At 41.8% G+C, this 18,694-nt stretch overlaps 1 protein-coding gene across 1 annotated transcript in view; it reads right to left on the bottom strand.

Moving 5' to 3' along the window:
• Positions 1-18,469, bottom strand: part of gabbr2 (gamma-aminobutyric acid (GABA) B receptor, 2) — a 222,241-nt gene extending 203,772 nt beyond the window's left edge. Inside the window, exon 1 of the mRNA XM_085346606.1 lies at positions 18,155-18,469. Within this exon, the coding sequence (XP_085202732.1) occupies positions 18,155-18,469 (315 nt within the window). The remainder of the gene's footprint in view (positions 1-18,154) is intronic.
• Positions 18,470-18,694: the final 225 nt, after the last annotated feature.

The following is an 18,694-nucleotide window of genomic DNA, read 5'->3' as shown; positions in this document are numbered from 1 at the left end:
CCTCCTCTCCCCAAAATCCTCTTTTCTCTAAACCGTCTTCACATCACATCTTCTCTCCTCTCCTCACCTGTGCTCTTTGTGCTTATTACCCCACCATATCCTCCTCTTCTTCTTCTTCACTTGAGATTGTGTTTTCACCATTACTCAGGCTTTAAATTATTTAGATCGCTTTAACAACTGATATCTTATATAAATCAAATTTCAAACAGTCCAAGGGATGGTGTCACGTGTGTAAATAAAACGTAATTTCCTCAGTGAGTCGAGCAGGATCTGAGCATTGAAGACATTCGGTCTCAGGTGTCGAGCCTGCCGTGTTAATATTTCAATTACCCTCATGAATAAATTGATTAAATAGGCGCTAACATTATTCTTGGTCTGCCTTTGTTGTGGTGGGAGAAAGCTGTGACATGCAACATGACTTCACCCAAAACTTTCTCTTCTAATATGTTCAGACTGAAGAGCTGTAAATCCACAGTGATTTGGGAGCTACGGGTGGTAAAATCTTCTCCAGATTTGCAATTTTTCTCATTATTTTGGGGTTTTTCTTTGATGTTTTTAGCCTTGTTTTTCTTCCTTTCCTTTCCTTGTTTTGTTTTTGCATGTATTTTTACTTTTGCATTTAATCACCAGAAAATTAAGCATCAAATACACCTCATTTTGAATCTTTACCGGAAGCTCGATTGCCAAATTTACTGCACACCTGATAATCATAGTACCACTAGCTTATTGGCACAGTGCTACACTTCAAATTAGTAGTTCTGCTTCCAGTCATGCCTTGCTTTGCCTCTCTCCATGTTGCCACCTTCTTTTCTCCTAGTATTAACTCTGTTCCTCTCAGCTTCGCCTCCATAAATTGTGGCTGGCAATGCTTTTTTCCATCTGTCACAGCTTATTCCATGTACCATCAGAGATTAGAAGACCTTTCTTTTTCAGACATCGTTGGCATTTACCATTGCCCTCCATCAAAAAAAGAAAGAAAGATATGGTCGCGAACCCGCAGTCCTTTTGCCGCCGTTGTCACACACTCTGCCTCGAGGAACAGCCGGGCTAACGCTGATTCCCTCTTCGATGCAACGTCATTGACAGCTTGAAAAGAGTATGCAGGCATATTTCAATATAATAACATTATAAAAACCTAGGTCTAACCCTTTTAACGCTTGTTTTTTAACATTAAAGTACAACTATTAAACAATAGCAATACTGTCATTACAGTGTGCCTCCTTTTATTTACACTCTAAGTCCACTTTTTGTTCACTTTGCGACAAGAAATTTAAAATGTGACACATAAAAGCCTCTTCCACAAAACTAGAGCGAATAACAGGAAAATCCACTGGCTAAAGTTAAGTAAAGTTAAATAGCGGCGTACTTGAGGAAACACGCACAGAAGGAGGCGTTTTGAACAAAAAAAGCAGTGGAAGGCCCATTTTTGAAAATGCGATTCCTGTTAGCTTAAGAAGTCAGCATGAAGGCCTTCTAGAAATCAATAGAAGCTCCCTTGTGTGTAAGAGCAAGTCAACAGAGCAGCACAGAGTCGGGGCACACAGATAATATTTATGTAGAGGGAGGCTGCCAACAACCACCGGGGACCATGTATAATTCTGATTCATGCATCATAAAAGCAGTGATGTTGTAAATATGAGGCACGTTTACTTATTCAATAAGAATACACGCAGCAACAGGTCAGCACCGGAGAGTTGTTTAGCATGCCACCTTTAAATATTCATGCGCACAACCTCTGGATAGTGTGCCTTGCTTTTTGTAAAATTCAGAGATTGTCAACGAGCGCACAAAAACTCGAGCACACACTCATCCTTTCGGGTCCGTGCGCCTTTGTTTGCGGACTAAGTGTGAGGTTGTATGATCAAAGCTCCAACATTATGTAGAGCAGACGACGTGCATCAGCTGTGATCACGTCCACCTCTACCTCTGCGGTATATGCAGTTAGCAGGTTTACCAACCTCACGAACAAACGCATGGCATGTGCAGAGCGCTTCCCCTACATGATGCCCCGTTTCAACATAATTTACATACGTTCGAAAGACATATTACACCTTTTACCCATTTGTGTGCTGAACATTGGAAACAACTAATAAAACATACATGTTACATGTTCCTGTTTTCCTCTTTTAAGCCTCGCTGCAGGAGATCCTTCTGGTTTTAATGGTTATTTTAATTGCTGATGTTCCACTAGAATACTAATAAGGGTAGTAATTAGTGCAACATGAACTGTAGCTCAGTGTGGACATGAGTTGGTTTTTCCTTTTAAAGAGTCTGCAAAATGGAACTAGAGCCCCTGGCATGGAGAGGACCTTTAAAATTAGCATTTGGATTGTTTGGTTTGCAAATTTTACACTGTAAAAACTACTGCAACTCCAAGAATGTCACAGTTGACCGAACAGGCAGCTTGTTGCGCTTTGCCTTGAATTATATCCTTTACTTGGAATAATGAAATCTCACTCACTATCCAACTGCTTTCTATTGAATTAACGTGATAGACATCCTTACTTCTCACAGCTTGGGGTGTCATCAGCCTAACCAGCTATCCCTGTTCATTGGCCACATCAATCTAAGGCAATAAATGGTTCTGAAAGCCAAATAACCATCACAGCAGGAAACGCAGGAATGATACATGACAGGGAGATTCTTGCACCGTAAAACGCCAGTTTCCTCCCAGAATGAACTTTTACTTTTATGTCACTTCAGCACTTCGATTTATTGTATACCTTGGGGATTTAATTGCTTTACAGTATATAGCTGAGTGATTATCGTTAGTGATGTTCACCCAAGATGATCATTTTCTTTACAATTTCAAACATAATTGAAGGGTTTAATAAAAGATGGCTGACAAGGCCAGTTCTATGGCAGCATTGGTGAAAACCCCAGGAGTTCATTTCTAAGGCGTTTCACTGCGGCTATGAAATACTATTGAAAAATGTCCTGTCAGATATCAAATGAAAATAGGACACATTTAAAGGACTACTTAAAATGCGATTTAGCTGATGGTATATAATGAATGAAAGAAAAGGTGTAGGTGAATTCATACTGCCAACAAGCTGCCCGTTTTTAAGTCGTAGCAAAAAGGGTGGCAGCAGTTGTTCTTGGATGTTTCCCAATAGGAAGAATGGAACAGGCGTTCTGCCATCACCCTGTTTTTAGCCATGAAATCAATACACACGAACAGAAGAGCTGCTTTCTGGCAAAGACTGGTCTGCATTTGGATGGAGGCATGAAATCAGCATGGAAGTGAGAGCATCTAATCAGGAAAATAGTGTTATCACCAGATAAGACCGTCTGAGATGAGGCTTATTAGATTATACTATGTATATCCGCTCAGTCTATATTAAACATGTCAATTACCATTTCCTGATTTTACTTTTAAAAACATAGAAATATATTTAGATGTTTAAACTTTCTAAAAGTATTTTTAAATCCTGCTTATCAATGTGTTATTTAAGGTCTTTAGAAATGATGTGAAAAAATCTGCTGAAACTGTCGATGCATTAGTTGTTGTTCATCCAGCTTTTTTTTAAATGTGTGGGTATGAATTAATATTATCCATATACATATATTAATATCTAAAGGGCTTTCAAATGCTTACGCTTATACTTTAGTGTAAGGATTCAGAATATGTTCAGTGTTCAGAGGATGATTTACACATAATCTAGGTCAGAAAGTGCATTTCATGATTGCACTCATCTTCTTCAAGTGCACTTCTTGAAGTACAGACTGAATCCTCCAGAGCATACTGTGGGGTCCTTTTGATTCTTGAGATTGCAATTTATTTGCAAGACGTCAAAAAGGCGCTCGTTTGCATCCTGCATATCCGAAGACATTTGCTCAAGTCGACAATCCATCGGTCCAGACAGACTGCTGATCGACGTGAGCATCACAGGAAACTCTAAGATGGCAAGGATACTAGTGTTTCTATCCCTTGATCATTGGTCAAATATTTGCCTGCATCTATTCGGTTTAATCACCATGTAGATTTGGTCCAAAGTACATCTAAGCATTTGGGATTGAATGCTAAAAAGCCGACATCTGTGGCTCTCAGCTTCATCACTAAAAATCACTTTCACTATCCTTTTACGTTATGAAGCATTAGGTTGCTGCTTAACACCTAATCGCACACATTCTGTCGTGATCGATGTGAGTACACAAAACCTGAACAAACACTTGACTCGAAGATGTTCCTGCAAGGTTCAGTTTGAGACAACATTTCCCAACAGATCGCGTCTGTGGTTTATTTTAGGCTCTTTATAAAGCCTGAGCGATCAACAGTTCTGGGCTTAGGTTTGTTGCACGTGTACAGTGGGGCAAAAAAGTATTTAGTCAGCCACCGATTGTGCAAGTTCCCCCACCTAAAATGATGACAGAGGTCAGTAATTTGCACCAGAGGTACACTTCAACTGTGAGAGACAGAATGTGAAAAAAAAATCCATGAATCCACATGGTAGGATTTGTAAAGAATTTATTCGTAAATCAGGGTGGAAAATAAGTATTTGGTCAATAACAAAAATACGACTCAATACTTTGTAACATAACCTTTGTTGGCAATAACAGAGGTCAAACGTTTACTATAGGTCTTTACCAGGTTTGCACACACAGTAGCTGGTATTTTGGCCCATTCCTCCATGCAGATCTTCTCGAGAGCAGTGATGTTTTGGGGCTGTCGCCGAGCAACACGGACTTTCAACTCCCGCCACAGATTTTCTATGGGGTTGAGGTCTGGAGACTGGCTAGGCCACTCCAGGACTTTCAAATGCTTCTTACGGAGCCATTCCTTTGTTGCCCGGGCGGTGTGTTTTGGATCATTGTCATGTTGGAAGACCCAGCCTCGTTTCATCTTCAAAGTTCTCACTGATGGAAGGAGGTTTTGGCTCAAAATCTCACGATACATGGCCCCATTCATTCTGTCCTTAACACGGATCAGTCGTTCTGTCCCCTTGGCAGAAAAACAGCCCCATAGCATGATGTTTCCACCCCCATGCGTCACAGTAGGTATGGTGTTCTTGGGACGCAACTCAGTATTCTTCTTCCTCCAAACACGACGAGTTGAGTTTATACCAAAAAGTTCTACTTTGGTTTCATCTGACCACATGACATTCTCCCAATCCTCTGCTGTATCATCCATGTGCTCTCTGGCAAACTTCAGACGGGCCTGGACATGCACTGGCTTCAGCAGCGGAACACGTCTGGCACTGCGGGATTTGATTCCCTGCCGTTGTAGTGTGTTACTGATGGTGACCTTTGTTACTTTGGTCCCAGCTCTCTGCAGGTCATTCACCAGGTCCCCCCGTGTGGTTCTGGGATCTTTGCTCACCGTTCTCATGATCATTTTGACCCCACGGGATGAGATCTTGCGTGGAGCCCCAGATCGAGGGAGATTATCAGTGGTCTTGTATGTCTTCCATTTTCTGATGATTGCTCCCACAGTTGATTTTTTCACACCAAGCTGCTTGCCTATTGTAGATTCACTCTTCCCAGTCTGGTGCAGGTCTACAATACTTTTCCTGGTGTCCTTCGAAAGCTCTTTGGTCTTGGCCATGGCGGAGTTTGGAGTCTGACTGTTTGAGGCTGTGGACAGGTGTCTTTTATACAGATGATGAGTTCAAACAGGTGCCATTCATACAGGTAACGAGTGGGGGACAGAAAAGCTTCTTACAGAGGACGTTACAGGTCTGTGAGAGCCAGAGATTTTCCATGTTTGAGGTGACCAAATAATTATTTTTCACCCTAATTTACAAATAAATTCTTTACAAATCCTACCATGTGAATTCATGGATTTTTTTTTCACATTCTGTCTCTCACAGTTGAAGTGTACCTCTGGTGCAAATTACTGACCTCTGTCATCATTTTAAGTGGGGGAACTTGCACAATCGGTGGCTGACTAAATACTTTTTTGCCCCACTGTATGTTCATTTGTGCAAAGGAATGAGCCGACTGGTAAAAACATACACTGCCGCTCCTCTTCTCTCTATAAAAAGGGTAATAAAAGGCTCCTGGCTTACAGTAGCAGTTCATTAGTCAGACGGGCAACTGCAGGTCAGTCCAACCAGGGCCCCGATCCCGATCTATCAGCAACAAGCTCTGTAACACTAACTGCTCTTTACAGCCTCAGTCCCTGCTCTATTGCCTGTAACATGGTTTGTTTAGCAATGTATTAACTTTTTTTTTCATTGCAACATGTAGAGCAGCCAAGAGCAACTTTTGCAGTGTAGCGGCAGTGTGCAATGGTGTGAGTAACGGTATGCTGTGTGTGTGTGTGTGTGTGTGTGTGTGTGTGTGTGTGTGTGTGTGTGTGTGTGTGTGTGTGTGTGTGTGTGTGTGTGTGTGTGAGAGAGGCTGTGCATTGGGGTTTGTTTGCCAAATGGAAATGCTTAAAGCAAAACGCTCTGACAAAACACAATTCCACTGATACAACATAAGAAAGAACAATGTAATCTGTTTTGCTATTCATTTATCAAACTATCCATCCATGATGACACACACATGTGCACACACACGCACACGCAGAAACATATACATGCACAAAGATTAGGACTGAGTCACAGCAGATAGAGCCTGGTTGGAAATAATCTCTTATCATCATTGCACAGCCTTTTGTGATCGCATACGACATGATTGCCTGCTTTGGATGGGCATGACAGATGTGTATACCATTGCTACTGTGCATGGGCACTTAGGCAGAGTGGCTGGGTGCGTGTGTGTGTGTGTGTGTGTGTGTGTGCAGGTTACATCTGTGATTCTACTGTCTGTTGTTATCGCTCTTGGCTCACAATGGGCTCACCAACTGCTTTTCGCTAACAGGGCCCAGTAATCGCGGATGGGGAAATAGTATCCACCATGTGCGGACGGCAAATGGACAAAGGTCTGATGTGTATCAGAGACTGCCGAGCAGAGATGTGCAGTGTGGCACGTGGATGCACGCTGGAGTCCGCTACCTGAAACAAATCCTGACGGTTACATTTTCAGTGCTCATTTTCAGCACATGTAATAAGTCAAAATGTAATTATATCAGTTACAAGAAAAACATGCCAAACCACAATGTTTGATGGCCACAAAATATAAACTGCACACAAAAGAAATGGAAGCATGATATATTGTTCAAAAAGCTAATATACAATACTGTGCAAAAGTCTTAAGGCAGCCCTCGTTTATTTATATTTTGCTAGGAAAATAGAGGAAAAAAACTTAAAATGTACAATCATAAATGGAATTACAGTATATACGACAAAACACTTTGTTATTTCTTCAAGTAGTCTTCAGGAATAGTCTTCCAGGCTTCTTGAAGGGCATTCAAAGTTCTTGAAAGACCTCCAGAAAGACTAGAGAACTATTGCTCACAACCACTTTAAAAATTTGATGCGAAAATTCTCCTAGTCTCCTGTATATTACCATAATTTGTTCTCCAGAGTCATCATGTATACATCATGTATACAATGTATACATCATAGAGTTCAGTATTCACATTATTGTTTAATAGTTTAATGGCATTCTTTAATTGCTTTTCAACAGTAGTAGGCTTCCATTATAGGCTCCACTGCTGTGTTCTACTGGAACATTGCGAGAAAAGCTATGTGAACCATTGGAGAACAACAATTACTCACTAATATGTTTCATGATGGTATCACGTGGATAAATAATCATATTGTGTGGAAACAGATGGTATTAAAACGCCATTTGAGCAAAGCGTTTTGACCAAACTGCACTGGACCTTTGGGCCGTGTTACGAAGAGAGATTGATGGTTTAACAAGGTGTGCTGAGCATAAAGTCAGACAATTCAATGTCACATGGGCAGCTCTTCTTTCTCTTTGGCAAGTTGTGCTCTTATGTTAACATTATGTTAACAGGTTATGTTGAAACTTTTGGTTTTCAAGGGTCTAAAAGTGCCACATTTTCTCTTATCTTTTGATAATAGACTCCAACAGTAACAGAGATTCTCAGCTGAGAGAATAGCTTATATCCAGTATGCCAACCTGTTGAGCCATGCATTAGTAACAAGGGTGTGGTAAATCAATAAGATCAATTTTACTTTGATTTGGCAAAAAAACAAAACAAAATGTTTTTAATATTGACTTCATGACAGTATCAGACCTAAATGCACTTCTTGAGAGATAATGTTTAAATGGATCCAGTTTAATGTTTCAGAGCTCTAATGTGCAGCTATCACGTTAGAAATAAACACCAGCACCGAGAGTGCACTGGTAAAATCAATATATTAACTTATTTAACGAGACTGATAATCTTCCACTGCGTTGCTCTCTTGCTTTATCTGCAGCACACGAATTACTGTTTTTGTTTTTTGTGAGGGGGGGTTCAGATCCTTTATAACTGTCCATGACCTGTTCCTTTTTAATGGACTATCAGCTTAATTTGTATGGAACATGATTCAAATGCCCCCTTTTATGTGAGAGCCCGAAGCAGAAAACTCGATATTCATTATCTGTTATTAGGTTTTATGTTTTGTTGAGCTAGCTAACGCAAAGCCAAGTCGAACTTGCTTCATAGTACATAGTCCTGCCCTCTTAACTGGTCAAGTGTGCTGGGTTATCAGCAAGTAATACACATTTTCTTGCAATAACATGTTTTTATATTATCTTTGTTAGTGCAACAGCAGTAGCTGATCAAGTCTAGTGTGTGTGTGTGTGTGTGTGTGTGTATGTGCAGCCATGATAGAGAAAGCCTGCAAGACTATCTGCAAGTGTAGATGGCGATTAAGCAAGAAAGGCTATTATTCTTTGGCGTGAAGTGGCTGAAAACGTCCACCTGTATGAAGTCACTTTCTCATGGCGGGCATACTTTAGGCCAGGTCACATGACTGTGTACCCACATGCGTGCATCTCCTCCCAAGAAGCAGGCAATATTTTGTTGGCTTTTTGGCCAAGAATTACACGAGCTTTAATGTAATTACAGGAGCAGAAAGGACAGACTCTCTCTGCTTATTGCTCTTTGCTGGGTCCCCTTGAGAGAGCGACAGACAGGGACATGCACAGAGTATTTGTCCAATCTCTAATGACAACAGCACACCCATTCCACGGTAATCCTTTCATTTCTGTCCACTCACGGGAGAAAGACAGGGAGGTGAATGCGATGTCTGTGAGTATGTGTGCGTACGTGAGGGGGTGGAGGATTGATGAGGAGTGAGAGAAGCGGACAGTGATGGAGTGAGGGGATGGAAAATTTGCAGGATTGAGGCATAATAACAGCTGACAAGGGCGATATTGGGCAGAACACAAGTCATTATTTAAAAAGGTCATCTGCAGTAGTAGGACCTTGGTCACGGTCTGCTTTTTGGGGGGGTTAAAGACGAAATAATTACAAGAGAAGGAATTTTATGTGTGTCACCCTTGCATACATACGAGGCCGTTTAGTGATGGAAATTCTCCAGATGTGCCGCAGCAAGAAACCTCTCTTGGGGTTGGTAACCATAAGCACGCAAACACATATTTTCCTGGTCCTCTTTAGAGGTCTTGTTTGCAGAAAACAGGATCAATAAATAGATTAGAACATCTTAAGTATTATTTGGAAACCTAAAAAGTGCAGAAACCATCGTGCGCACGCCACATTTGGGAGCTAAGAGTGACTTTTTAAACAGTTTGCAGTACAGTAGCAGATAAACATTTGCTGTGCTAATTGCCTGCGCAAATGGCTTGGCTGGTGATCAGTGGCAACTTTATAGATGCACCAGCAGAGGCAGCCAGACAGACTGACGTAGTGTTGTGCTCAACATGGCAGCAGCCATCTTGTCAGTGTTTTCAGCAGCACTGAATAAAGATGAGAGATTTTCATCCATTTCCCAGCTTTTTAAACTTGTATTTTTTCTCCCGTTTAGCCGCCTCACGCTATATCTCCCTTAACTCGTCCTCCTCAAGTCACTATTTTCTGCCTCTCCCACCTCCCCATTGATCCTCCCACCCATTTTCTACCTCCTGGGTGTCCGTCATTCAGCTGTACGGTTTGTACTGAAATTGTTTGTTTAATGTTAATGGCAACCAGATGCCTGGTTTGCCACCTTTTGGAGTCATTGTGCATCTCAATGACAGTAGAGTCATTGAAGAAAGAAAGAAAAAGATGAGTAAGGGGGGCATGCCAACAGATGTCTCATCATAGCATCTGCTGCGAAAGCACAATAGGAAGGCATAAAGAAAGGAAGATTAAAATTTGACAATGACAAATTAATTTGAAAACTAATTGATTATCACGAGCTGAATTCATTAACGCTTTTACTACACCACCGCTCCGACTGGCTGTAATTAAGATGCAGTGAAGTCAGAGCGACGTATGCAGATTTAGATGCTGGATTCATTGTTTAAGGTGACACACAATGCTAGAGTATATTTAGATATAGCGACAGATCATTATTGGGGTTTAGTGTTTTTGGTAAAGACGGTTACCCAAGTGCTTGCACTGATATATACTCGCATATGCCCATTTATGGAACACCAAAATGATTGCACACACTACAGCACAGTCCACTGACTACAACATCAACAATCTTGGACTAAAAATAGGCTACTTGGCTCTATATGTTCTATTTCAGTGTGCTAATAAAGATCTAAATTAACAAGAATATACTTTTAACAATGTGATGCCTGATGCCTTTAACAGCAGCAGTTTTGCTGTGTTCTATTTCAGTGGAAGGCTCCAGTGTAATTGCCCGATTTTAACAATATCAGCGCGGGGTGATTCAGTCCATCACCATTCGGTCAATCACGTTCACCAACCACAGAGATATACATAAGTACCTCCACCCACACATCCAGTGCACAGACTATTTCCCATCCTTTCCCCAACCTCCAGCAGCACTCAAGTGCAAACACACATTCTGATTGCTTTGCAAGCAACCAACAGGACTTGCTTAGAGTGCTTTTACAATGGAATTACGCCGCTGCCTCTCACGTGATTAGCCTGATTGGGTCAGCGCATCGGGCATAAAAGCAGCATGAAAGCGCAGACAATATATACAAGACCGTGCAAGCTCTCTTACGCCATCAAATTAGCAACACACAAGCGCAAACAATAAGAATCCGTCAAACATGCTTTAATCTGCACTAGGCAAATGCAAGCTGCGGGCTCTAATTTGTTTTTGCCACACTTGAACTCGCTCATTGAATTTTAGTGGTCAAAACACCAGCAATGTCAAATACAGCATTGTGCAATTAAGACATTAGAAAGGAGGTCTGTGTGAAGCAATGTACCAGATAAAAGAAGAAGTCAAACAGGGCTTTTTTTCTCTTTGTAAGCTTTGGAATAACATCTGGGAGAAGCAGAAAAGTGTGGTCAAAAGGTCAGGTCCATTGTGATTAAAAAGTGTTGGTGTATAAGAGATGGGCACAGGGAACAAGTAGTTCTGAAAGTTCTGGAGTGTGGATGCTCAAAAAAAAGGCATTCTTTATTGTCTTTCATGCAAACTTTGCATCCTTTGACAAATATTTACATTAATCATTCAGTGTATTTAAGATGCATGGTACAAAAGATTTTTTAAATGATTTTCCAAGGCTTTTCCTGGCTCACAGTAGGTCCTTAGGGGGTAATAACATGGTAGTAAGCATGATTCTAGGGATAACAGACAATGAGCGTGCTATCTTTCTTTGACAGAAATCATTCCATTTTCTTATTATTTCCAACCATTTGATAGTAAAAAAATACAACAGGGAGGAGACTTAAATCTGTCAAGGAAAAGCCCAAATTGACGTTGCATAACTCGGTCTGATGAACCCGCGGGTCCATTTTCCTTTTTCCGGAGATGAACAACACTTCATGTCTAACTGCTCAAGTGACTACAATATCCTGACCTCAGGCAGTGCTGCAGGGGTGCCAATCGACAACAGCCGTGACCATATGTAGGCGTGAATGCGCTGCATGCCTGTTTGTGTGTTTCATTTATGCGAAATATTCTGTGTACTTGTGTGTCACAATATCTGTTGTAAAGCCAGCTTCGGGGCGCGTAAAGAGCCTTTCATCAAGAAAGTTCACATTTGCTATTTGTCTCGCTCAAGCCCTCCAGGCCACTGGCAGGCTGACTCAGACAAAGGTCAGCAATTAATGCTCAGATTTGGCATATTTATTAAACTGTGACCCATGCTTCTTTCATTTTGTTAAATCACAGTGTGAAAACATTCAAATAAAGAAAACACTGTGATCAATTTCTGAGGGGATATACCAGAGGTGTGGACTCGAGTCACATGACTTGGACTCGAGTCAGACTCGAGTCATTAATTTTATGACTTTAGACTTGACTTGAAAAAATGTTCTAAGACTTGTGACTTGACTTGGACTTTTACACCAATGACCTGGGACTTGAATTGGACTTGAACCGGTTTACTTGAAAAGACTTGATATTTTACCCTAAATATAAAATTTAACATGCATATTATATAGAGATTGAAAATGTGATGTCATTCACGGGTAGAACCGCAAAGGATTCTGGGAACTCGTGGCAAGCGGTACTAGCGCACGCAGGCTTTCAATTAAAATCAGTTATACAGCGATAAAAAGAAACACAAAAATGTCAAGAAGCTGTTGTATTATTAACTGCAATAGCCGGTCGCATGACAGCCACGGGAAGCCGACGGGTAAAGAGATCGGTTGTTATCGGATTATGTCGTTGAAGAGAAATTGTTCGAGCCATGTTTCCGAAGTAACAAAGACGCGACGGATGGCCTGGATTGCAGCCATTCAAAGATAAAATATAACGTCCCAGAACACTCCAGCTCACAGGTTAGTCTGCTCCAAGCATTTACACGAAGGTCAGTGTTTTTTAGTAGTTAATACGTCATTTTTCTTAACATAATTAGTGATATAGGTTACAAGCAAGTCTGGCGCTGAACAGAAATTGTCGCGCTATGCTCCTTTGTTTATTGTGCATGAATAGTGAATTGTCCTGACACAATATTGCGTTTCGCCTCTGTTATTATGGCACATTGACAAAAACATATACTTTTATTCACAGGATAAAACAGGTTTTTTGTATCACTAATTGTCCAGTACGATTACAGCATACAGTATTATTGTCACTGCTACATTTCTGTGATGGGTACCAGAAATTATTTCTACTACTAATTAATTACCGTTGAGCTCAAAGGTCCTATTAATAAACTGTTAAGGAATGTGTATTTATGACGACAATTTGTGAGACTGGTAAACTTATGATACGTACGATGGTCTTTCGTTCTACACGGTGCATTTCAAGGTCCTGCACCCATCCGTCGGTAAACTGTACCTGGGCTTGTTGCAGTGACCTGAAGTTACTAAACTTCATGAGTGTATGCACTCACTCCAAGAACCGTATAATTATAAATATGCATATAAATATGCTAAGATGAGATAGCTGACTTCATCTAACTAGCAAATGTTGTCCAGGCTACGTTGGTGATACAGTTTTTTTTTAATGTGTATGATATTTTTGTCATGCGATTTTAAAGCTGGTCCTACAACCGCATCCAAGAATAACATGCAGCTTATCTCAGAACTGTCGGTGAAAATTATTCTTGGAGCTAGGTTTAATTGAGCTGCATTTTAAAGAGGTGCAATTTCACAATTTGTGTATATTTTCTAAGTTCACTATTTTGTCATGTGTTGAGAAAAACACAGATTTTAAAATTACATGGTCTAATATTTACATTTAGCATATAACTGCAACATTATTTTTTCGTTTTTTTTTTTAAAGACTCGAAAGGACTTGAAATTCAAAGTTTCAGACTTGTGACTTGACTCGGACTTTTACACCAGTGACTTGAGACTCGACTCTGACTTGCCTGACATTACTTGAGACTTGACTTGAGACTTGAGGATAAAGACTTGAGACTTACTTGAGACTTGCAAAACAATGACTTGGTCCCACCTCTGGGATATACGTAACACAAGATCTTTGGAGCCTGTTACGGATCTATTATGCATACCTCATTACATGCAGTAATTGCTTTCTCTCTTTTTTTCTTTTTTCTTTTTTTTCCCAAATAGCCATTAAAGTACTTGCCTGACAGAAACAATGCAAACAGCATTACATTAGGATCCAATATGAATTAAGAGGCTGGCCATTTCCTCTTCCTGCACAGAAGATGATATAATCCTATTTCGGGATCTCCATCTAACAGCCCTACGCATCTCTTTCCCTCTCGCCTCACTCTCTGATTCTCCCCTGAGATCCTGTTCGTTCTATGAGAAGGGCCGCTGCGCATTGATCCCCACTATCTGTGTCGGGTCAGTGAATACAACCACACTCAGCACTTTCTATATGCCCAGAGAGCGCCAGAACTGCCACATGCTGCTTTTCCCTGCTCACGCTGAACATTCACCCTCTCCCAGGAATGGTGACAGGCAATCTTTGCTGACCCTCCCAGGTCACCACTTTGGCACTAAATGCTGCAGGTGTCACACATTTAAATAACACATGGCATACATCAGACCCCTTTTGAAAATACAAGACTTTTAAAGGTGGAACTTCATTTGTATGTGTAAGGTTATTATACAAAGAATCTTAAAGCTGAGTTCAGCGTGTGAAACAGTAAGTTCATTGGATGGTACTCTAAGAGGCTCTCCCCCCAAATAACTACAAAAATAAATGGCCAACAAAACAAACAAAGAGCTGTTGCTAAAACAAATTTTCCTCAACCCCACCAAGAGTATCAGCATTGAACCAGCTCGCTTTGACTCAAGACCTATGCTTAGCAGAACAGTAACCTCCATTATGAAAATGGCTTTTCACTGAAAACGTAACTTCTTGTGACAAAATGACAGAATGCCTTACACACACTAAGCGGGGGGTGGGGGTGCTCAGCATCCCGTGGACAAGACTACTGTACTGTGGTTTCGGGCTCGCCATCACAAGCTTAAATGTGACATGTCGCATTTAGCCCTCTGAGAAGAAAAGGGGAAGCGGCTTATACTGCAGCTGTGTGCGGCGTCTCTAAACATAGGTCACTTCTAGCAGAACAGAAATAGCTGTATACTGTATGCGGTGCACTGGACACGGTAAAGATGCGCATCTCAAACTGCAACAAACTCGTTGTCGTTGTGTTTCTACTGATGAGTTCACTCTTCGCTGTAAGAATATAGGTATCAAAGTCCAGCGATTACCCTAGAGTTCTAAGTGTGTATGAATGAATTATTTCAAATTCACAACGCTTCACTTAGAATTTTCACGGTATTAACCTTTGCCTTGTTGATTTTATAGCTTTTTGTCTCATACGATTCAAGCTGAATAAAAGTTGTCACTGCAATTCAAAAACTTTCCATCACCGTTCTGCTAAAATGGGATATTTCCCTGAGTGGCCCCTCTCAAGGGCCTGTCACTCATCCTATAAGCCGGTGAACTAGCGTAGCTTAGCCTAGAACCCTTTCATTGCCCAAAGTCTCCCTTCCATCCTCTTCCAGTGCCTCCTGTCCTCTCCAAAGCTTTGATCCTCTAAGCCTGCAGAGTTACAGTATCAGTCCATGGTTACACTAAAAATCCACACTCACACATCTAGCTGCAGTAAAGGACCAACTCCTGCTCCACCGCTAAGCCTTCTAGTTGATATAATCCATCCTGCTTCTTTTCTACCTCAAATGCTCTGTTTTTTTGTTTTTTTTAAGTAAGGCTGTATTTTCATGTGAAATTGTCTCAGCCTGCTGAATTGTCTGTGCTGCTGAAACATCTCAAGAGTTGGTTGTCAGTCTGATCAGACTAATTTGAAACCACCAAGGCAGAATATCTGCTCTACTTCCATTAGCTGCCTCTTCAATCCACCAAACACTAGCTCACCAGCCTCAACTCTGCGGCCTTTTACTGCAGGACAGCTCCTGAGTGCCTCACTGTCATCTACACCACCACCACCCAGCCCCACACTGCACAAGGATGGACCAGGCCTGCTCAGTTAACCCATGGCTCCACTGACAGGGGATAAAGGGATAAAGAGCCTGTGCTCGGGGACTGATTACTTACATCTGCAGGGCTAAATCCCAGTGCCCACACAAACACAGACACATGTGTACAAGCACAACGCAGGCACACACTTGGCCTGCTGCTAGCTGCAACAAACGCACTCATGCATGTATTATTTTCTGACAAGCATGTGCTTGGTGGAAAGTTGGGTCCATCCCTTTGTTTGTGAGTGTGTGTTTAGGTCATTCCTTTGTGTGTAAGTTAAAAATGATATTGCAAGAAATGTACAATGAAAACGCATATATAGGCAATAGCACAACCATCACGGATGTCACATTATTGGTCCTATAAGTGAGTCAGCGGGTGAAAGCAATATAATCAGCACTACAGTGATATCCCCCTCCCAGGCAAAGGTCTTCTCTAGCTGTACATGCTTATTATTGTTCAGACACAAACAAGTGTTCACAAACAATAATAGCATCTTATATCTTCAGATGTTAGTGGAATCATATTTTCCCCAAAGTCTCAGTTTCTTTATTTTCTGCAAACATACAATAAGAATATTCAGTAGCGGTGATATGCTTCAATTTGCACTTGGCCTCTTGTTTACTTTAACCACAGCGTCCTGAGCCACATGATTCCACATGTAAATATACTATAAGCTATTTGGAGGACATTCTTTTTCTCTCTTTTTTAATTTTATTTTTTCCTAGTTTTTACAACCAAGGATGCCTGCAGTCTGTTAGCAGCTTAACAACACATTTATGAGATCTGCTGTTAAAAGAATAATACAGAAGTTTCACTGCTGGCATCTAATAGTCTTACTTAGTCGTTTTCAAAAACATGACCAGAACTTGGGAGTTTCATTTGCCCCATCTGGGAAAACCACCCTGAAATGCCATTGGGTTTTTATAGAGCAATGGAGTTTAGCCTTTGGCCACAAAGTGATCAAATAAAAATGTTCTCATGCCTTCCCAGTATTAGAAAGCTGGCATCACTACCAGACATTTCCAGCAAGCATGTGTCAGGCTGGCCCACTGACCTCTTGCTTCCAGCTCATCTTTCTCTCCAGGGGAATAGAAGGAGAAAAATCATAACTCTCATAACAGCACATTAATCCCAAGGTCTGAGCACATGCGCCTCTGAGGGCTTACCCCTGTCAACAGAGATGCGCGTGCTCTTTCACATGGACACACCTGTGCCCACACGGTAAGGAAAACCTGCTGATTTCTAAGGCAGCGGGACAGGTGGCACAATAAAACAGATCTGGCTCGACCTATAAAACAGATGAATAGAGTTGCAGTTCATTCAACCTCTACTTGTCTCGCTGAAATTCATAGAAATTTGACAAACTATCAAGGAAGCAGGTTGATGGTAAATTAAACCCCTCAGCTGCACAGTGTGCGCTCAAAAGCATAGACGTTACTTAAGCCTAAAGGACCACTATACTGTTGAGTCAAATAACTGAAGTGTAAATAGATTATGGAGAACAAGCTATTGTCTACACTTTTGGCAACTTCAAGAGGACTTCAGCTGGAGTTGTTAGCGTTATCAAATAAATTGATCTTAATTTGGAGCTTGAACACTGTGATGTTCTGCTCTTTTCAAGGGTGCCAGGATTCAGGAGAAATCGTACAACCAATTACCGCCATCTTCAGGCACGAGGAGAACCAGCCCCTTTAATCGTTAGAAAGCTACACTGATTCATGACTGAAAGCCCGCTTATAAAGTGGCCACTGCAGAAACAAAGATCGGATGCTGTGATTTTAAAAAAATTTAAAATAAAAAACGTTAAATCACTGGTTGGTGATGGCGAATAGCAGAGATTGCAGTAACCATTAAAGCATTGAAAAGTGTGCCTCTAGAGTACCCAGATAAAGCAGAGCCTTGTGATGGCACCTTGCATTTTAAATGCCCTATCAACTACCAGCGACAGCAGCTAAAATGAGGAGGACGAGGCAGACACGTACATCATGTTCGTGAGTGTGTGTGTGTGTGGAGGGGGGGGCACACCTACAGTTGACTTTTGCGCACTGAAGAAGAAAAAAACACCTTCGCCAAAAACAACGAGGCTTCGCAGATGCCAAGCATAACAGAACCCCTTTGGAGGGACACTCGGTGGAGCTCTGCGGGGCAATGCGCGCGCCATACACACGTGCACAAGCTGACTGTTCGCGCGCGCGCCCCCACATAGGCAAATACACACATACAAGCCATATACAAATGTTTCAAGCACGCCCGAGCCAGCCGGCGGCAGCTTAGTGAGCAGGTTTAGTCTGCATGTTTACCTCGGTGTCGTATATTTTGGTGATGAGTGAGAACGAGTACTTCCCGGACTCCCTTATGTGTTGGATGGCCAGCTGAACCGCCGGCTCGATTCCTTGGCTGATGCTGCTCATCAGGGCCGACTCGTTCATGGGCATAAGAACCATTATGGGCAAGTTTTCCCCGTCCCTGGTGAACCAGCTGTTGTCCTGTCCGTGTTTGGTGCGGTCGTTGCACACCTTGGTTAGAGCAGGGTGAAATAGCAAAACAGAGAGGAGCAGACATCCCGTCGGGAGGAACATCTCCCAGCCGCTGCAGTCCCTCCGGGCTGGAGCCATGCTACTGTACAGGGTGACCAAATGAAATCCCACCGTGCCCTCACTGCTCGGGCATTGCAAATTCGGGCTCGTCCGGGATCCTCACGCGCCCGTCCGTCAAGGAGATATGAATTCAAAACAGAACAGACGCAAAAGCCGCAGCAGCCCCTGCAGTGGGCAAACTCGTCCCGTGGATTACGACTGCAAACTGAGAAAATATTTCTACTGTGTAACCGTGCCTCTGTG

This window comes from Diplotaxodon limnothrissa, linkage group LG22, assembly GCF_057381915.1.
Source record: "Diplotaxodon limnothrissa isolate DT_005_m linkage group LG22, D_limnothrissa_male_GT1.1, whole genome shotgun sequence".
Lineage (NCBI taxonomy): Eukaryota > Metazoa > Chordata > Actinopteri > Cichliformes > Cichlidae > Diplotaxodon > Diplotaxodon limnothrissa.
The sequence above is the reverse complement of the archived record's forward strand: the minus strand, read 5'-3'. Positions and strand labels throughout refer to the sequence as shown.